The sequence below is a fragment of the Mustela erminea genome, chromosome 14 (assembly GCF_009829155.1).
Source record: "Mustela erminea isolate mMusErm1 chromosome 14, mMusErm1.Pri, whole genome shotgun sequence".
NCBI classification, from domain to species: Eukaryota; Metazoa; Chordata; class Mammalia; order Carnivora; family Mustelidae; genus Mustela; species Mustela erminea.
Genome location: NC_045627.1, coordinates 8326252 through 8348770, shown reverse-complemented (window position 1 = coordinate 8348770; position 22519 = coordinate 8326252). Strand labels below are relative to the sequence as shown.

At 44.0% G+C, this 22519-nt stretch overlaps 1 protein-coding gene across 1 annotated transcript; it reads right to left on the bottom strand.

The window, feature by feature from the left end:
• Positions 1-12899: 12899 nt before the first annotated feature.
• Positions 12900-15021, bottom strand: LOC116573392 (rab11 family-interacting protein 4-like). Its single transcript, XM_032313475.1, has one exon. The coding sequence runs from the start codon at positions 14824-14826 to the stop codon at positions 13342-13344; it is 1485 nt and encodes a 494-aa protein (XP_032169366.1). The 5' UTR covers positions 14827-15021; the 3' UTR covers positions 12900-13341.
• Between the last annotated feature and the right edge of the window lie 7498 nt (positions 15022-22519).

The following is a 22519-nucleotide window of genomic DNA, read 5'->3' as shown; positions in this document are numbered from 1 at the left end:
CAATGAAGTCCCTGATCCTGACCCTGGAGGGTCCCCAGGGATGTGTTTCCTCAAAACCAAAAGGCAGAGCAAGGGACATAGTACCATTGGCAACATGTCCTTTGGGTAAAAGTCTCCCAACTCACCATGATCATGTGCAAGACTTGCAGAACTTGGGGAGGACTGTCAAGTCAGTGGGGACACCTGGGAGCACAAGGATTCTAGATGAATGACATGAGACATAGTTTAAAGTCTCTTTTCTGGTATTGTTACAAATATGTGGACAATGACTCTACATCTGGCCAAAGTAGGGACAGGGCAATGAGGGCAGGTTTGAAAAGGAGATGTTGATGCAGATTCATGTGGGTTCAGAACTGTAGGAGGAAGCCCACGGCAGTATTAGGCTGGCTTCTGGGACATGGGTCCCTTTCTGCTCCCCTGGGATGCTGCGGGATGGGTGTCCCCAGCTCCTGCACTCACCCTGAGCCAGCACTGGACTCTGTTGGCATTTGGGGGCACCTTTTGTCCTTCAAGGAGGTAGAGCAGAGGAACTCAACATTCAGCTTCTGCCCGATCTCCTGTGCGGAGCTCTGTAAAGACAGTGCCCAGCAACAAGGCAAAAGGCCTCAGAGCCCTATATGGCTGCCTTTGCTGGTCCTCAGACCCAGGGCACTACATTCCAGACACACCAAACTCCAGTATGCACACTGCTCCACCAAGGAGAGAAATGTGACACAGCTTCAGGGCCTTGGAGAGCTCTGAGAGAGGTAAGATGCACCTCAGGAATCCTTTCCACCCTGCCCACCATGACTTTGTTGTAAACTTAAAAGGATCACCAGGGTATCCATTATCTTGCAACCCCCTCCATCCCAGTGACAGGAACCCCACATATCCCTCTTCACCAGAAATTCCAGAGGAGAGGACGAGGCTGCCCTGGGATGGCTCAGAAGTGTGGCTTGGCCTGGCATAAGCTGTTCTGTATTACCTTATCGAACCTCCTGCCAAATGCCCTGAGGCTTTGCCCATGAGGTTTGAGCCAATATATGCAGCATGTGAAAAAGTCATTCCCCTGGGTTTTTTGGGAGCCAGAGTCCTGGGAAGTAGGCAAACAGCAGGAGAACACCTTTCAATATTGGATATCTCTAGCCAAGTAACCATGGTGCTAGACTACACTAAAATGTGGAGGCCTGTTTGCAGGGGTTCCAAATCCATTGGAGACTGCGGTCAAGGAAGTAACTTCACTGCCTGAGATCACCTACCCAAGTCCACTCATGGATTGACAGCTACACAAACAGTGCTCAGGGTTGCCGTCTGCTCATCCCCATTCTGCATGCAAGGCCACATCTGTACAGAGTGACACCAACACACCCCTCTCTCCACAGGCCCCTAAGGAAGGTCTGGGAGCAGCCAGGGCCCAGCTTGGAAACACACGTGTCTTCAGGAACAGCTCTCCAAGCTTACCTGTTTTTGCCCCTGGATAAGACATTATCCCTGTCAGGGGTGGTCTGCATCTTCTCCTCCTCACCTCAGCAACTCTCTGGTTATATGGACTGGAACAGCTTGGGCCAAACAGCAAGTCTCCACCAACGGTGGTAGGCCGGGAGTGATGAGTAAACTCAAATCCCTGTGCCCATGACCAGCCATCAGGAGAGACCTCCCAGGGATTCCTTTATGGGCTCAGACAACATTGAGTGATGGGAAACGTCTCCTTTATTTAGATGGACACAAAAAGTCAATCATGGTGTGGATACTTTCTCTTCATGAAGCTACAGCACTAGCCCCAGAACTAGATCCTGATCCACTTCAAGAGCTGCCCCCATCTCCTACTGAGATGCATGCTGAAGCTTCAGAGTTTGAGTGGCATGGGTGGGAATAAGTTGTGTGGGTGATACAGCTGCAGATAGAGCAGAGAGGAGGAACCTGGGCTAAGGAGGTTACCACAAAGTTTTAGCAGCAGAGAAGTACACAACTGAAACTTTTAAGTTTACTACTGTGGGGGATATTCCTGGATTAAAGGTGTTAATGTGGTGAAGCAAGGTAGAATCCCAGGTGTGGCAGCATGAGGATCCTGGGGCTCACAAGAACAGTTGGGGCCTGAATGCTTCAGAGTCCTCAGATAACATTTGGGGAAAGCTGGCTGAAAACCGTGAGGCTAGGTGCTGGCTTTTTGCTCTATGTAGTCCTAAACTTCAAATCACAGCATAGTTGGGCAACCACATTCCTGGGAGGAGTCCACAAAAAAAAAAAAAAAAAAAAAAAAAAGAAAGAAAGAAAGAAAGAAAAGAAAAGAAAAGAAAAGAAAAAAGCAGAAGCATGGCAAGACTTCTAACTTCCAGGAGGTACAGCATGACTCTTTGCCACAGAAACCCATAGAAATTGGAGTTTGAATTCAGTCACATGCCTGAGATAAAAACGCTTTGTCACTAGCTGGGTGAGCACAGAATTCTGACAGAAACCAAGGAGATAAGACTGATGGAATGCTTTCCTGTGAGAGCTCACTGAAGAGCTGGGGTGCAAATTGTCAGCTTCTGGGTAGAGAGCAGGGTGAAGCCATATTCATCCCACCCATTGGTGCTGTAAGCCTTCAGGGAGTAATACAGGGGCACATACTGGAATCCAGGGTCGATTACCTGGAGGTCTGCCTCTGCTTAGGAGAGGTGCATTTGCTCCAGCTGAGGCATACCTGAGAATCAGGCGACAGACCCCTCCCCCAGAAGACCATCACAAATGCCACACTCCTGTCAAGTTTACTGATCATAGAGGGCTTCAAAACTTCAACTTTAAGGGAAAACACTAGGTAGCATTCTTTGTATTTTTATTTTTTAGCCTCTTATTTATTTTTTCAGTTTTTTTCTTATTTTTCATGTTTTTAATAATTTTTAGTCTTTTAAATTTTATTTAGTTTTATTCATCTCTTTATATTTCATTTTTTCTTTCTTCTTGTCTTTTCTGGACACAATAATGAGATGGAGAAATTCACCTGAAATTAAAGAACTGGAGGTAGTACTCACTAGCAGGGATTGTATCACTATGAATATAATTCAAATATCTGAACTAGAACTTAAAACAAGGAATCAAAAGATACTAGACAGGCTAATAAAAGCATAGAAGACAATAGAGAATCCTTCACTGTAGAAATAAAAGAACACAAATCTAGACAGGCCCAAATTAAAAATGCTATTACAGAGATTCAGTCCCAAATGAAGACTATGGAAGGACTGTGAATGAGGCAGAAGAGGAAGTCAGTGATATAGAAGATAAAATAATGGAAAATAAGGAAGCTAAAAAAGAGAGAAAGAAAACTATTGGATTACCAAGGGAGATTTTGAGAACTCAGCACTTCCATAAAGTGAAATAATATCCAGATAATAGAGGTGCCAGAAGATGACAAGAGGGACAGAAGGGGGAAAGGTTTATTTCAATAAATTGGAGCTGAGGACTTTCCCACCTAGAAGGAAACATGTACTCAAGCCCAGGAAGTACAGAGAACTCCTCTCAGAATCAATAGAAATATGTCAACATCTTGACATATCAGAGTCAAGTTTTCAAAGTGCAGTGACAAAGAGAAAATCCTGAAAGCAGCTCAGGACAAGAGAAACTTAACCACTAAGGGTAGATACACAAGGGTGGCAGCACACCTGTCCGCAGACATCAGGAAGGCCAGAAATGAATGCATGATATATTCAATGTGCAAAATGGGTAATTTGTGCAGCCAAGAATACGTAGTCCAGGGAGACTGTCATTCAGAGTAGAAGGAGAGATAAAGAGTTTTCCGTGGCAAATAAAACTTAAGGATTGTGAACACTAAACCAACCCTGAAAGAAACATTTTTGGGGATCCTCTGAGTGTAAAGAGAGCCCAAAGGTAACAAAAAATCCAGAAAGGAACAGAGATAATCTACAAAAACAGCAACTTTACTGGTAATATAATGGCACTGAATTCATACCTTTCAATATCACTCTGAGTGCAAATGGACTCAATGCCACGATGAAAAGATAGAGTGTATAAACATGGATTAAAAGAAAAACAAGAACCATCAATATCCTGCTGACAAGAGACTCACTGCAGAGGCAAGAACACATCAAGATTGAAATTGAAGGCATGGAGAATCATTTATTATGCTAATGGACATGTAAGGGATGCTGGAGGTTCCATCCTTCTATATTAGACACAATAGATTTTAAACTGAAGGCTATCATACATGTTGAAGAAGGACACAATAACATAATAAAAAGGATGTACCCAATGAAAACATCTAATGATTGTAAACATGTATGCCCCTAACTTGGGAGTGGCCAAATATGCACACCAATGAATTACAAAATTAAAGAAACTCCTTGATAAGAATACAGTAATACAAGAGTACTTTAATAACCCACTCACAGCAATGGACAGATCATCTACACAGAAGATCAAAAAGGAAACATGGGCTTTGAATGACACTGGACCAGATGGACTTCACGGAGATACACAGAGCATTGCCTCTGTAAACATCAGAAAAAACATACTTTTGGAGGTTACATGGAACATTCTCCAGAAGAGATCACATAATAGCTGAGAAATTAGGTCTCACAAGTACCAAAATATTGACATCAAAACATGAATATTTTTAGACCACGGTACTATGAATCTTGAAGTTAATTACAAGAAAAAATGTGGGAGGACCATAACTATGTATAGGATAAAGAAAATCCTACTGTAGAATGAATGGAGAATCAGGATATTGAACAAGAATTTAAAAATACATGGAAGCAAATGAAAATGAATGTAGGACAACTCCAAGTCTCTGGGATGCAGCAAAGGAGGTCCCAAGTGGGAAGTAATGACAATAAAAGCCTTTCTTAAGAAACAAATTGTATTCTCAAATAAAAACCTAACTTTAAACATAAAGTATCTGAAGAAAGAACAGCAAATAAAGCCTAAACCCAGCAGGTGAAGAGAAATAATAAAGATTAGAGTGCAAATCAATGATACAGAAATTTTTTAAAAAGTAGAACAGATCAATGAAACTAAGAGCTGGTTTTTTGAAAGAATGAATAAGATGGATGAAACCCTAGGCAGACTTCTCAAAAATAAAAGAGAAAGACCCAAATAAATAAAATCCTGAATGAAAAAAGAGAGCTATCTACCAACATGGAACAAACAAGAAAATATTATGTGCAATTAAATGCCAAGAAATTGGGCAATCTGTAGGAAATCGATGCCTTTTTAGAAATCTATAAACTACCAAAACTGAAACAGGAAGAAACAGAAAACCAAAACAGACCCACTCTCAGCAAAGAAATGGAATCAAAAACATCCCCACAAACCAGTCTTGGCCCTGATGGCTTCCCCGGGGAATTCTAGCAAATATTTAAAGAATAATTAATACCTATCCTTCTGAAACTGTTCCAAAAAATAGAAATGGAAGGAAAAGTTCCCAACTCATTCTAGAAGGGCAGAATTATCTTGATCCCTAAACCAGACATTGACCCCACCAAAAAAGAGAATTTCAGACCAATATCCCTGATGAACATGGATGGAAACCTGTTCCCCAAGAAAATAGTCAATCCTGGTGGTTGTCATCATACTTTATAATGTTATATGTTAATGTTAATGTATATATGTTATAATATAACATATATACTTTATACATTATACTTTCTTTATTCTACCACCTGGTCCTGTTTGCCTCAACGGACAATTTCGAGTGGGGAAGTTGCTTGCAGCTTGGGGCGGGTCCCGACTCCCACATCATAAGCCATGCAGCCGCTCTGCACTGTTCCCGCCGGTCTTCCAGCCCAACTGCTGGGTTCCCTGGCCCTCTCGTGAGCTAATACTCCAGGATTAGGTGGCTAGATTAATGCTGCTGAGAGGCTAACTCAAGTCCTTGACATGTTTCATTCACAATTATGCAGATTATTTTAGAAGCTTTTGTTTTAAAGGGCCAAATTGCCCTACAGATAAATGAGCTGCTGGGCTGTGTAGAAAATATTGTTCAAATGTTGCCAAATAATTGACTTTGGAAGTGGGATATCAAGCTGCTGTTTATAAATCTGAATGTCTTAAAAACATTCTTGCTTGCTTTCTCTGGTGTAGATGGTGTCTTAGCAAGTCTTGAGTTTTTTCCAATGAATCCAATTTTAATATATGGTATTTTTGATTGCCAAAATGGTGTCTTGTCCTTAGTATATGTGGTAATGTTGATTTTATGACTGTTAAAACACATTTGCTATGATTAAAATTCTTAAAATGATTTCAAAAAAAAAAAAAGAAAGAAAATCGTTAACAGGATCTAAAAGTACATTCAAAGGATTATTCACCACAGCCAAGGGGGATTTGTTCCTGGGATGGAGGGGTGGCTCCACAGCTGTAAATCAACCAGTGTGATACAACATAAGAACCATATGGCCCCTCAACAGATACAGAGAAAGCATTTGACAAAATACAGTACTTTTTTTTGATAAAACAACCTGCCATGTAGGGAAAGCAGAAAATGCTTTAATATCATGAAAAACCACACAAATACCATCCTCATTAGAATTAAATGTGAGAATTTTTAACCCTATGGTCAGTAACACAAAAGGGATGTCCACTCTCACCACTACTGTGAAGCATAGTACTGGAAATCCTACCCTAAGCAATCAGAGAACAAAAATAAATAAATGCACCCAAAGTGGCAACAAAGAAGTCAATTTTCTTCCTCTTAGCAAGTTGACAAGCTATTCTATGTAGAAAATCCAACGACTCCACCCAAAAATTGCTAAAAACCTATAAAGCAATTCAGCAAGTCCCAGGATATAAAACCAACTTGCAGAAGTCAGTTGCATATCTGTACACTAACCATGAGCCAGAAAAAGAGAAATCAAGAAATTGATTACATTTACAATTTCATGAAAAAACATATGATACCCAGGATTGACCCTGACCAAAGAGGTAAAAAACCTGTATTCTGAAAATTATTGAACTCTTATGAGAGAAGTTGAGGGAGACACCAAAGAATGGAAAAAGATTCCATGCTCATGGATTAAAAGAACAAATGTTATTAAAATATCTATGTTACATAAAAAAAAAATTTACACATTCAATGCAATCTCTATCAAAATATCCTCAACATCTTTCAGAGAGCCGGAACAAACAATCCTAAAATTTGTGTAAAACCAAAAACAATCTAAGAGGCCGATAGAATGTTGACAAGGAGAATGAAAATGGGAGTCTTCACAATTCCAGACTTCAAGCTGTACTTCAAAGCTGTAGTTACCAGGACAGTAGGGTACTCACACAAAAACAGACACCTATATCCATGGAGCATACTGGAAGACCCAGGAATGGACCCTCAACTCTATGGTCTCCCAGTCGTTGACAAAGGAGAATGAATATCCAATAGGGGAATAAAAAGACAGTCTCTTCAACAAATGATGTTGTGAAAATTGGACAGCCACAGGCAGAAGCATGAACCTGGACCACTCTCTTACACCATACACGAAAACAAACTCAAAAAGGATGAAAGACCTAACTGTGAGGAAGGAATCCATCAAAATCCTAGAGTAAAACACAAGCAACAACGTCATTAACCTTGGCCAATACAACTTCTTGCCGGAGGCAAGGGAAACAAAACCCAACATGAACCACTGGGACTTCATCAGGAAAAATATGCTTTTGCACAGCAAAAGAAACAATCAACAAAACTGAAAGGCAGAATACAGAATAGAAGAAAACATTTGCAAATGACCTATAAATAAAGGTCTAGTCTCCAAAATCTAAGAAGAACTCATCAAACTCAATAATCAACCCCCAAAAAAGTCCAATCAAGAAACTGCCAGAAGAAATGAACAGACAAATCTGCCAAGAACACATAAATGGCTTACAGACACATGAAAAAAATCCTCAACATCACTCTTCATCAGAGTAACACAGATCAAAACCATCATGAGATACCACCCCACACCAATCAGATTGCTCAAATGAAGAGCTCAGGAAAGAAGCTGTTAGTAAGGATGCAGAGAAAGGGGAACCTTTTACACTGCTGGTGGGAATGTAAACTGGTGCAGCCACTCTGGGAATAGTACAGAGGTTCCTCAGAAAGATAAAAATAGAACTACACTATGACCCAGCAGTTGAGTACTAGGAATTTATACAGAGGGTATAAATATAGTGAATAGAAGAGGCACGTGCCCCTAGTGTTACTCCAGCAATGTCCACAAAAGCCAAACTATGGAAAGAGCCTTGATATCCACTCACTGAAGAATGAATCGAGAAAACTGGGTATACATACTCAATGGAATATTACTCAGCCAACAACAACAACAAAAAAAAAAACCAAAAACAAGCAAACAAAAAATGAAAATATTTTCCCTTGCAATAGTGTGGATGGAATTGGAGGATATTATGCTAAGTGAAAAAGTCACTTAGACAAATACTGTAATATTTCGCTCCTTTGTGGAATTTAATATACAAAACTGATGATTATAGGGGAAGGGAAAGAAAAATAAAACAGGCTAAAAACAGAGAGAAAGACAAACTGTGAGAGACCCTTAACTAAGTAGGGTATATACTGAGGGTTGCTGGAGGGGAAGTGGGTTGGCAGATGGGGTAATTGGCTGATGGGCATTAAGGAGGGACCTTGATGTCATGAACACTGGGTGCTATATATATCTCATGAATCACTAAATTCTACCCCCTAATTAACAATATAGTGTATGTTAGCTAACTTGAATGTAAATAAAACTAAAATATAAATGTAAAAAAAAAAAGGTTAAAAATGTAAAAAAAAAAAAAACTACTCTTCACACTAGCTCTTTAAAAATATACAACTAGACAATTTTAGGGGAGACAAGATGGCAGAGAAGTAGGAGGTGCCACCATTTCAAACTGTCCCCTAAAGTGAGCTGATAACCATACCAAAGAACTCTGATCGCCCATGAAATCAGCCTGAGATTAGAATTATACACATCTGGATCTCTACAGGGACAGAAGACACCAGTGGGCAGGTAAAGTGGAGTGGGAAAATCAGACTGATATCAGAAGTTAAACAAAAGGGGGAGAGAGCCACCAGAAGCCATCCATTGGAAAGTAATACCCCAATACGAGAGTGCCCAGTGACTGGGGACCAGCATTGACTTGGAGTCTGGTTGAAAGCACTCAAAAAGAGCAAAGATCATAGGGGGAAATTGGGGGAATCAGGCGGATAGGGACAGGGGCTTAAGCCCGCCAACCTAAGATGCCACTGCAGGCGCTGAGCCAGACAGAGTGCAGCAAAGAAACCAGGTCTTGGTCCAGGAGCCACTGGGAGCCTGAGGGTGTCTGGGTGGCACAGCCCATGAGGGTGAGGGAGCCCCGCCAGCCAGCAAGCAGAACCACAACCTTTTTCACTCTCCACACTCATGCTACGCGACCAGAGTCTAAGTCACCCCCTACCCCCTCCGCTGAGAGAGGTGTGGGCTGGCGCCAGCTGGTGCTCTCAGACCCTGGAGAGTCTGGTCACTCCCAGCCTGGCCAGTGTGAAAATCTCAGTGCGCTATCCCTGCTTGAGACCTCTCTGGCAGCCTGGAACTGCCCAGACAGCTGTGGCTGGTATTTCTCATCGTTTTGGGTACAAGGGGAGCTCCTCTGACCCTAGAGACCATGACTGGGAACGTGATCTGCCAGCAGCTGAGGGGGAATTTATGTGCTCTAGAGCACCCAGAGGGGAAAAGACTGAGGCTTCTCTCTTTGAGGGAGGTTTGGGTGCAGTTTGCTTTCCTCTAAACCTCCAAAAACCATCAAGAGCCACCAAGGGGGGAGAAGACATAGGTTTTTTTAGACAAAAAAACCTACAGAGAAAAAAAGCATGAAAAAACTGGTTTCCTCAGAGCCCACCCCCTTGATGGGGGCAGGGGGACCTAACTCTAGGAACATCACTGACTGAAAACCCACGCAGCAGGCCCCTCCCCCAGAAAGCCACCCCCGCAAAAATAGACAAGAGGACAACCACTGCTACTTCATAGATACAACTTTTATTTTTTTAATTCATTCCCAGTATTCTGATTCTTTTCATTTTTTTATATGTATATAACTTTTTAACCTATTTACCATCACAATGAGATGTTCAGTACATCAAATTCCATAATAACCTTTTAACCTGAACTTTTTGATACATATACCTTTGTTTTTCTTTTGATTTTGTATTTTTTAATTTTTATTTTATTTTATTTTACTCATTAGTCTTAAAAATACTTATATAGAGATGAGCTTCAAGGTAATTCCCTTTCCACAATCTATGCTACCCTATAGGTAAGCCAGTTTTAATCCCCCTTTATCTTAGAAAATTTAAGTCCTTTAACAAAGATATCAAGATACAACCAGGAAGAATCAAAATGACCTTCCTCGCCCACACTGAGAATTTATAACCACTCTCCCATCTTTTTCTTCTGTCAGTGTTTCTATGTATTTGTTTTTGTCCTGGTAGTATATAAATCTTATACTTGGGGTTCTTTTTGATGAGGTTCTTTTTTTTTTAATTTTTTTTTCTCTTGCCATCTACTTTTGTTGGTCTTTTTGTTTGTCTGTTTATGTTTTACTCCATAAATCTTACCTTGGGGCCCATTTGGGCTAGGCCTTCTCCTTTATTTTATCTTTCTTCTTTCTTTCCTCTCTCTCTCTCTTTTTCTTTTTTCTTTCTTTTTGGTGGAGACTCTTGATGGCTCAGAAGCATTCCAGGGTGCACTTTGCCTGCACCACGGTCAATACATTCAGCTACACATCTGTTCAGCCATCTCTCACCAAAATGACTAGGAGGAGGAATGCCCAACACAAGAAAAATCCAGAGACTGGGCCTTCTGCATCAGAGCTATTGGATATGGACATAGACAGTGTATCAGAAAGGGAATTCATGCTAACAATTATCCAAGCAATAGTTCGGTTGGAAAAAGGCTTTGATGACAAAATGGAATTGATTAGGGCAGAAGTGAAAGACACCAGGGATGATGTTCACAATGTTCTCAATGAGTTCCAATCTAATCTAAATTCTCTAAAATCTGGGGTAACTGAGGCAGAAGATAGAATTAGTGATCTGGAGGACAAACAGTTAGAGAAAAGGGATCATGAAGAAGCCTGGAACAAACAGCTCGGAAGCCACGAAAACAGAATTAGGGAAATAAATGATGCCATGAAAAGTTCCATCGTCAGAATTAATGGAATACCTGAGGGGGAGGAGAAAGAAAGAAGACTAGAAGATGTAGTTGAACAAATTCTCCATGAAAAATTTCCCAATCTCATGAATATGTACTAGAGGCAGAAAGGATTACCACCAAGATCATAGAATCCAGAAAACCTCGAGACACCTGGTAGTGAAAATGATGAATCATAATTGTATACAGGAGCTCTTGAAAGCAGCTGGGGCAAAGAAATTCCTTATGTACAGAGGAAGGTCCATCAGAATAATGTCAGACCTGTCCACAGAAACTTGGCAAGCCAGGAAGGGATGACAATATGTATTCAGGGCACTAAATGAGAAGAACATGGAGCCAAGAATACTTTATCCAGCAAGACGGACATTCAAAATGGATGGAGAGATAAAGAGCTTCCAAGACCGGGAAGATTTAAAAGAGTATGCAACCAGCAAGCCGACACTGCAGGAAATATTAAGGGGGGGGTCCTATAAAAGAGGAAAAAACCTAAGAATATCATTAAACAGAAATATATGGAGACAATCTATAGAAACAATATCTTCACAGGTAACATGATGTCAATAAAAAACGTATCTCTCAATAATCACTCTCAACGTGAATGGCCAAAATGTGCCCATAAAATGATACAGAGCTGCAGATTGGATAAAATGACAGAACCCATCCATATGTTGTGTACAAGAGACCCATTTTGTACCTAAGGATACACCCAGACTGAAAGTAAAGGGATGGAGAAGCGTCTTTCATGGCAATGGACATCAAAAGAAGGCTGGGGTAGTGATTCTCATATCAGATAAATTACATTTTAAACCAAAGACTGTAGTCAGAGATACAGAAGGACACTACATCATTCTTAAAGGGACTATCCACCAAGATGATCTAACCATTGTAAATAGTTATGACCCCAATACTGGAGCAGCCAATTATATAAGAAAACTGTTAATCAAGATAATGACCCATACTGATATGAATACATTAACAGTAGGAGATCTTAACATGCCACTCTCAGTAATAGATCATCCAAGCAGAAAATCAATAAAGAAAGAAGAGCATTGAATGACACATTGGACCAGATGGACCTCATAGATATATACAGAACATTCCACCCTAAAACAACAGAATATTCATTCTTCTCGAGTGCACATGGAACCTTCTTCAGAATAGACCACATACTGGGTCACAAATCAGGTCTCAACTGATACCAAAAGATTGAGATTATTCCCTGCATATTCTCAGATCACATTGCTTTGAAACTGGAACTCAACCACAAGGAAAAGTATGGAAGGAATTAAAACACCTGGAAGCTGAAGACCACCTCACTTAAGAATGTTTGGATCAACCAGGAAATCAAAGAACTTAAACAATTCATGCAAAACCAATGAGAATGAAGACACTTCGGTGCAAAACCTATGGGATACAGCAAAGGCGGTCCTAAGGGGGAAATACATAGCCATCCAAGCCTCCCTCAAAAAAAAAAAAAAAACCTGAAAAATCCAGAATACGCCAGCTGTTTCTACATCTTAACTGGAGAATCAAGAAAAAATTAATGCAACTCAAAACAAAAGAAGGGAAATAATCAAGGTTAGAGCAAAAATCAATGAGATAGAAACTAGAGATACAGTAGAATTCATCAATGAAACTGGAAGGTGGTTTTTTGAAAGAATCAATAAGATTGATAAACCATCAGCCAAACTAATCCAAAAGAAAAGAGAGAAAGCCCAAATTCATAAAATTATGAATGAAAAGGGAGAGATCACAACTAACACCAAGAAAAAATTTTTTTTCTCACTAGAGCATGTTTTAATCCTCCTCCCCAGAGGTAGAATCATTTTTGTCCAGATTCTGATACGCCATCTTCCAGTTCTTGTTGTTAAAGTAACTCCCAATCGCAGACCTTATCCCTCCCACATCCAGGACTATCTGCCCCTGCAGACAGGCCACAGAATGAAGGGACAGGAAGGGCACAGATGTCACCCACACCCACAGCCCCAAGCTCACCCCTTGCTGTGTGCACGGCTTCCCCCACATACACACCAGTACACATGACGTGGTGGCCGGAGATACATTTACAGTGTGTGTGTGTGTGTGCGCGCGCACGCGCGCACACTCAATTGCATGCGTGGCCTGGCTTGGGCTGCATCCCCAAGCAGGGTCTGCCCCTTGGTCCCAGGGTCCGGGGGTCTGAGTCCCCAAGGCTGCTCTGCAGCCAGCCCTTGTCTCAGTGTTTGATCTCAAGGATGGAGGGGTTGTGGTCCAGGATGGCGAGGATTATCTTGTCCATGTACTGCCTCAGCCGGAAGTTGATCTCCTCCTGCTCCTTCAGGGCTTCCATGAGTTCATCACGAGAGGCTGTGTCTATTTCTGCAGCCAGAGACTGGGCTTTGGTCTGGGTGGCAAAGAGGTTCTTTGCTTCATAGAGGCTGAGGCTCAAGATCTGTCCATTCAAGTCATCATTCTGATCCCGCAGCTTATGATTCTCCTGCTTGAGCCGCTTGACCTCATGCTCCAGCTCCACCTCGCGGGCCCTGGCGCTGAACTCGCCCAGGCCGGAGGACGAGCTGCGACCCCTGCCCGGTCGCTCGCAGTCCAGCTTGTACATCTGCAGGTGCTCCAGCTCCTTCCGCAAGTCCTCGATGAGCTCCTGCGTCGCCTCCCGTTCCTTTTGAAACTCTAGGCGGTTCTGCCGCAGCTTGTCCATCATGCGCTTGTACAGGTCAGTCTCATCCTTGAGCCGCAGGCTCGTGTCCTCCAGCCGGTCGGACATGCGCTGCCGCTCCTCGTCCAGCTTCTCCGTCTGTGCCTTGAGCCGGGTCACTGTTGTTCTGAGCTCAGCATTTTCCTCCTCTAGCTGCTGCACCCTGGTGTTGAGCAGCTCGATCTCCGTGCTCTTCTCCCTCTCCAGCTTGCTGTAGGCCTCACGGTGCCGCCGTGCCTCTTCCTCCAGGGCCTGCTCGGCCATGGTCTCCTGATCCTTCACCATCTCCTCCAGCTCATGCACCCTGTGCACCAGCTGCGTGTTCTCCTGCTTCAGCTTGCTTTTCAGGTCCCCATTGGTTAGGCTGTCATTCTCCAGTTCGGTCACCTTTTTTTCCAGGAAGCTCACCTTCTCCGTGATGTCATTGTCACAGGAGTCAATGCTGTCCCGGAACAGGTCCTCAGTGCTGCCATCACTGCTACTGAAGTTGCTGCTATGCATGAGCTGCCGTCCGAAGGCTGTGCTAGAGATCTTCCTGTTAGGGCTGTTGGCCTTCAGGTTTTTCAGTCGGGCTTCCAGGTCATTCAGCAGGTTGATTTTCTTGCAACACTGAGAGCAGTAAACATCCAGCAATTCGCTGTTGTAGGTGTGGCGCATTTTCCTAGGAGTCTGCCCCGCGCTGGAAGACACTGAAGATCCCAGGTCCGAGTAGACGCTGGTCCTGGTCTCGTCATCGGGGCAGGGGCTGCTGGGGGCACAGTCCACGTCGTCCCCCTCCCCATAGTCTTCAAACTGCTCCTCATTGCTGATGAGCGAGGTGGTGGAGTGTGTGGAGAGGTCTGACGTGGTCATGGACGGAGCGTGGCCCAGGGACTTGTCCTCTGGCAGGAACAGGCCCCCGAGCCCTCCGTCCTTCTCCTCGGCGACTGACCCCTCCAGGCTCTGGGTGCTCTCCATGGGGCTGTCCATGTCTGATTCGGGGGGGCCCTCGAGTGGGGCCAGTGTCATAGCCTCTTCCTCGTCCTAGGGAAAGAAGCCAGGGTCCCTGGGGAGGAGCTCGCCATCAGCAAAGGTCAGGTCTGGCACCTCGTTGCCCTGGCCCCCGGGGGCGGGCGAGGTGCGCATCCCCCGACCGGCGGCGAGTCGGTGCGCTGCGGAGGGGCGAGGAGCGGGCGGGCACGGGCTGGCGGGGCGGGAAGCAACGCGGCGGGCAGCGCGGGGAGCGCTGTCCCAGCAGAAACCTGAAGAGTTTCATTTCTCGGCTGAAATGGGCCTCAAGTCAAGCCACCTCCTAGTGTCTGGAAAAGCCACTGGCTTCAACACGACTCACAGATATATAGACTTTGAAATGGAAACATCGAAAATTTAATCAGCAGTTGATGTGGGTGTGAGGCTACCATGTACAAAGATCTATCTGAATTCCGGAAAGGAACACAGCACGCAACTATAAGTGGCTTGCAGGGGTAGATGCAGCGACCATTCCTGAAGGGAAGGGCTGGAACGCGTTCATTGAGTCAGGAAGGGAGGAACATGAGGGAGCGATCCTGCCACAGCCCCTCATGTTTTGGCCATTAGCAGAGGGTTCACACTGCACAGGAACCCGGGTAATGCTGGAGCACAGCACGGAGATGCCTCACGTGCCTCACCTCACTCCAGGTGTGCTGTGTCCTGGGAAGACAAGCCTTGTATTTGCTGACAATGTGGAAGAGACTTCAGCCATGTGTCCCTGGTGCCAGGGACATCAGAGCTCGTTCATCCTGGATAGCAGCACACCCATCTCCCCAGTGTGGGAGAGCCTTTAGTCGGGGCTCTAACCTCGGGAGACACGAGAGAACTCACCCTTCCGAGGAACAGAGACATGATACACATGGGGGGAACAACTCCAGGGCAGCGCTCACCTCTGTACACAGTAAGACCACTGGAGACGCACCTCAGCGATGGAACGAAGGTAGGAGACCCTTGCTTCAGAGAGCTCTGCTCTTCTTCATGTCCAGGACCTCACACAGAGTAGAAGCCATGTGCTGGGATGGCTGCACAAGAGCTCGCAGCAACATGCATCCCTTTGAGGCTATGGGCATGTTCCCACAGAATGAAACCGGCTGAATGTCATCTTCAGGGGAAAGCATTTAGGCCATGCCCTTAGCCAGCATCTGAGGATCCACACCAGTAGGAACCTCTACAAATGCGGTCAACGTGGAAGAGCTGTTCGATACAGCTCTCACATTTGGAGACACCAGACAACTCAGAGCAGCGAAATCTGTGTCTGTCATCACTGGGACCCTGCCTGTACCCAGAGCGCCCACCTTGCTCACTGCCACAGAAATCACACAGTAAAAACGCCCTTGTCTCCCATTACCGAGGCAGAGCCTTCAGCCAGAAGTGGGCCCTTTCCCAACACCAGAGAACTCACACGGGGAGAGCCATTAATGCTGTATCCTGGTGGGAGAAGCTTCAGGTGGGGCTCAGGCCTGAGGCTCCCGCTACCATCTCAGAGTGTGCTTCATCCCTCACATGGGAGCAAAGGTGCAGGCACCCCTGGGACCCCCTGCATCATCGCTGTGGCTGAATGCCAAGGACATCCCATATGGGAATCATATTCCTCACGGAGCCAACACAGGAAGGACCTGGGAGGATTCGCACACAAGAAAATCCTCCAGGTCTGATGAGCAAAGGAATGGGCTCAGCGACACCCTCACACTGAGGAATCACTGATCCCAATGCAATGAGGAAATTCTTCCCCAGAAACTCCCATCAGAGAATCACTGGGCAACTACCTCCCAAGGAATTCCTCGGGGTGACACTGAGATACAAACTCAGACACTGCAAACACATAGAGCAGGGCCCCGTTCTGAGGGATGAGGAATGCGCTATTCTAGTAACCAATAGTTAGAAATCAAGCACATCTGCTCTGATCCAGCAGTACTTGCATAAAGGCCAGTCTCACCGAACAGGCAGGTCTCACAACCGTGTACACTGTGCCAAGTAAGAACGGGGGACTTCTCCTTCATGAGTTCTCACAACAGACACAGGTACTGTCTCTTGGTAGGAAGTGGGATCACGGGAAGTAACACTGCCTGGGATCCATGAGAACATCAAGTCGAGGGTGAACTCAGAGCCTCAGAGCACAAGGTGATCGAAGGATGTTCACAAAAACATGAACCTATCGATGTATATAGATCACAAGGATGAATGCCCACAAGATTCAACAAACACATGGTTTGTGATCTACCTCTCATGTGTCCTTAATTCTAATATTGTGCTCACAAAGTGCAATGGATTTACAAATTAATTGCATGCTTAGAAATATCTCTATTTACTTCACTTATTGGAGAGCGACAGAGCTAGCAAGGTAGCAAGAACAGTCGGGGTCGGGCAGCGAGGAAGACAGACAAGGGTGCCCAATACAGGGCTTGTTCCCCCAGGATCCAGGGATCCTGATCTCAGCCAAGGGCGGATGCTTACCCAACTGCGCCACCCGGGGTCTGGCAAAATAATTTCATCTTTTACAAAGATGCTCTTCTGGAAGACAGGGCACGAAAACCTCCACAGTTCAGCATCAGGCAGTGAGGGCTTCCTCCCTGTCTCTGAGAACATGGGAGCCAAAAGTTTTTCTCCACCACCAAGAAAAGCTACATATCTCTGGGCCTGAGAGGGTGTACAACCACTGCAGATGTGGAAATACTCCCCGATTCGGTAGATTTTAGAACAGGATGGCGTTCTTGCAGTCCCTTCCATAAAGACATAGCCTGTCCAGGAATGCTTGCGAGGTTCTTTCACTTAAGGGACCAGCTTTTGGCTTTGGCTCAGGTTATGATGTCAGGGGTTATGGGACTGAGCCCCGGGTCAGGCTATGGAAGGCATGTGGAGCCTGCTGAAGGGTTGCTCTCATCCCCTGCAACACCCACTCCCCTGCAAAACAAAACAAAACAAAACAAAACAGGAGAGAGTGAGTGAGAAAGAGAGAGAGAAAGAATGTGTGCGGAAGTCCACTCAGACATCCATTTGTAAAGATGCCCGGGATTCTTTGCTCTAGATGAATGGCCCAATAAAGCAAGTGTGGGCAGAAAGTCGATCATCAAGAGAATGTCTATTTATAAGGTCAGGCTGCAATAACTCAGGACTCTGCTAAAAGGGGCAACCTGGAGTTCAGAAGTCTTGTGTGGGGCAGGGACTTGCAGAACATTCTCCATATGTGCCACTAAGTCATCTTCCCCAAGCAGCCAACTCTAGACATTCCGGTTAAGGGTACATCTCCACGTTAATCGACAAGAAGAGGCTCTCTTTGCCTCCGGAAGAAAGACAGAAGCTGGCAAGAAAGACACCCAAAGTCAAGGCCTGAACCTCAACCCAGGTGGGAGGTTCAGAACCAAGACAACTTACCACTGTGATGCACGTGCACCAGGGAGATGGCATCGGTCACACGCCTGGACATGCTGCACTTCCATCTGCACTGAAGAGACAGATGCTTTGGATGCTGCCCAGCAGGCCACGTCCCCTGAGCCTCGAAGCACCACCTGTAAAAACAAGGACAGCATTCAGTCAAGGTCTCAGGACCCGCACGTGGGGAGGCACAGTCACCCATGACGGAAGCAGGCCCCTCCGTCCCAGCAGGGAGTGCAGGTTCAAGGAGGTCAAAACCACAGGGCCCCGCCATCTGTCAAAGTCTTAGCATTGCTGCTGGAAGGCCTTCCCCTACAGCATGCTTGGCGAATTGGCTGCCAGGAGTTCCATGAGGCTGAAAAGGGCCACTGGTCTTTTCTTGCTAAGACATGCCTCTCATGGGCCCTGGTACTCAACAAGAAAAAAAAAAAAAAACCAACAACGACTACCTTCCTCTTTCACAACACTCTTCCACTTCAGGGTCGTGGCTATGGCAGAGTTCACACTGTGCACATTTTGCCCTGATAAACACCAACCCTCCAATAAAGCACAGAGCAGAGAGTCAGGCTTGAGCACCCCAGCGACCTGGCTGGCTGCCATGGCTGCCTGGGCCTGACTGCCTCCCTGCCTCCCTGGCTCCAGTCCTTTCCTATAAGCATCTGCCTGGGCCCTGGGACTCTGGATGTGCCCAGGTGCCCCGGGCCCTGGATACAGGCCGTCAAAAGGCAGTTGGGGGGCTGCAGAGTCCAGCCGGCCGGCCCTGTGCTCCCCTCAACCCAACCACCGTGGTAACCAACGTGGGCCCAGGTGCCAGATCCAACTGCAGCCCCCGCCTTACTGCTCAAACACAGGGTTGCCTCGGAAGCAAGGCACATCGGCCCCATATAACCTGCCCCTTAGCCCCCACACTCCCACCTGAATATCTCCTGGGGACAGAAGCCCCAGAAGACAATACAACATCCACTCCAGGCAGTGCATTTCACTCGTCCTCACGTCTTGCACAAGTTGCCTGATGGGTCCAGAAAAACCCACCTATGTTATGGCCCGTGTGCTGCTGTGATGTGAGGAACCCTTCACCTCCCCAGAGTTTGAAAGGTCACCTGACCCATTTCGGAGGGCTGTCCCAGCGACCACGCCCACTTCTCCTGCCAGCCTGGGACTCTGCCTGCAGAAAAAGAACAAGAAAGAACAAGAGTTGGTGATAATGTGAAGAAAAAGGAACCTTGTGTACTGATGGTGGGGATGAAAACTGGTGCAGCCATTATGGAAAACAATGTGGGGGTTCCTCAAAAATTTAAAAATAGAACTATCATATGTTCCAGTAATTCCATTGCTGAGTATTTACACAAAGAAAATGAAAACATTTGAAAAGATACGTTTATATTGCAGGACTATTTACAGTAGGCAAGATATGGGAGAGCCCGTCAATAGATGAGTGGATAAAAATGACATAGTGTATATATATATATATATATATATATATATATAGAGAGAGAGAGAGAGAGAGAGAGAGAGATATCTAATAGACTAGTACTTGGCCAGAGAAAAGAATGAAATCTTAACATTTGTAACAACATGGATAAATCTAGAGGGTATAATACTAAATGAAACAGGTCAAAGGAAGACAAATATCCTATGATTTCAATCATATGTGAAATTTAAGATACAAAACAAAGCATAAAAGAGACCAAAAAAAAAAAGAGACTCACAAATATAGAGAACAAACTGGTGATTACCAGAGGGAAGGTGGGTGGAAAGAGGGCATGAGACAACGAGGGTGTATCATTGAAAAGGAAAAACAAAACTCTATCTGAAGTCAATATTATTGTCTATGTAGAAAATCTCAAATATCTTATAAAAAGAAAAAAAATCTATTGAAAGTAATGAGGAAATACCAAAACATCATAGGATACAAAGTCAATATTAAAAAGTCAACTATTTTCCTATATCTGAATAAAGAATTGAATTCCAAATTTTCAAATGAAAAAAATATTATTTACAATACACCCCTAAAAAGGGTACTCAAGTATAAAATCTAACACAATACATATATACAGGAAGACAAAACTGATGGAAGAAATCAAAGATCTAAATAAATGGAGAGAGAGTTTGTATTCATCAGTAGCAAGACTCAATATGGCTAAGACGTCAATTCTTTCCAACTTAATCGATAAATTCAATGAAATCCAAATAAAACCTCACAGTTATTTTGCAGATACTGACAAAAAAGATTCTGAAGTATACACAGAAAGGCAAAAGATCTAGAAGAGCCAAAACACTGGACACCTGGGTGGCTCAGGTAGTTGAGCATTTGCCTTCAGCTCAGGTCATGATCACAGAGTCCTGGGATCAAGTCCCGAGTCAGGCTCCTTGCTCAGAGGGGAGCCTGCTTCTCCCTCTGCCCTCTCTGCCTGTGACATCCCCTGTTTGTGCTCTCTCTGACAAATAAATAACATCTTTTAAAAAAGTTTAAAAAAATAGAATAGCCAACACAATGTGGAAGAAAAATGAGAATTCACATCACCTGGTCTTGAGACTTACTATAAAGCTACTAGCCACCAAGACAGTGTGTTAATGCAGAGAGAGACACACAGATCAACAGAACAGATTACAAGGACCAGGAATAGAGCTACCAAAATAAAGTCAAACATTTTTTGACATAGGCACAAAGGGAATAAAAGGAGAAAATATAGGCTTTCAACAAATGGTGCTCGAACAACTGAACACTCATGCAAAAGAAATGAAACTAGACACAGACCTTACACAAGTATTAACTAAAAATGAATCAGAGATTTAAATATAGAAATACAAGAATAAAGAATACAGGAGAAAAATCTCTAGGACACTGAATTTGGTGATGAGTTTTTAGATACAACACAGCAAAAGCATATTCCACGGGGAAAAGCATGCGTTGGATATTATTAAAAATAAAGTCTTCTGCTCTGTGAAAGACATTTTTAAGAAAATAAAAGGATAAGGCACAGACAGGGAGAAAATATTTGGAACACAGATATCTAATAAAGGCTTTGTGTCCAAAATCACAAAAGAGCTCTTAAAGCTTCAATAATAAGAAAACAAATGACCAAATGAAAAATATGCAAAAGATTTGAACAAACTCTTCACCAAAGTTATAAGGTTAGCAAATAAATACACGAACAGATAGATGCTCCATATCACCTCAGTGGGAATATGCAGACAACATGACACAGGTATTGGAATGGTTACATCAAAAATAATGACAGTGCCAATTTCAGGTCCAGAATCAGAACAACAAGATTCTGATTCATAGTTGGTAGGAACAAAAACTGATACAGCAACTTTGTAGAAATAGTGTGGCAATTTCTTGCGAAGCTAAACATACATACATACATAACCAACACAGCAATTTCACACCCTATGTTTTTGAAAACTTATGTTTTAAAACCTACATGTGAGCATCTTAATTCAAATGGTCCCAAACTGGGAGAATCAAGTATCCATGGGTTAACCACTCTGAAATCATGTAAGCAACTCTGAAATAATGTATGTGTATTCTGGAATTGAACTATCAAATAAATGAAATTCCGATGTTAGCTGGATTCTCACTGTTATTGCAGGAGATTACAGACAAGCAAGGAGGGAAGGTTAGAATGTTCCATCTGGTAATGCTTACAACAGGAGACAACAGTGTGAATACTTAGCTTACTATACATACAGATGGTTACACACTAAAATATTTGTAGACACGTGTATATACATGAGTGAATATACACATATTCCCTGTTCAGTTAAGCTGAGAGGGTCTTTGAGCAATGACTTAACAGTCACAACAGACACACCTAGTCCCCCAATCTTGGCTTCTCATACTATGCTCAAATGAAAAGAACCAGAACTACTTAGGGGGGAAAAATGGCTAATTCTAGGGCAGGAAAGACATAAGATGCACCTGGAAAATCTACTGCCACAGAGTAAGGTATAAATATTCAAACAATAACAGGGTATGTCAGGGGCGCCTGGGTGGCTCAGTGGGTTAAAGCCTCTGCCTTCAGCTCAGGTCATGATCCCAGGGTCCTGGGATAGAGCCCCGCATCGGGCTCTCTGCTCGGTGAGGAGCCTGCTTCCTCCTCTCTCTGCCTGCCTCTCTGCCTACCTGTGATCTCTGTCTGTTAAAGAAATAAAATCTTAAAAAAAAATAATAACAGGGTATGTCAATAGACACAGGAACCAACAGAAGGTGCTTTTTAAGAAATTTATTTACTTGTTTTTGAGAAAGTAGGAAAAGGAGAGAAAGCATAAGCAGCAGGGAGGAGCACAGGGAGAGAGAGTGAGAATACTTATTTAT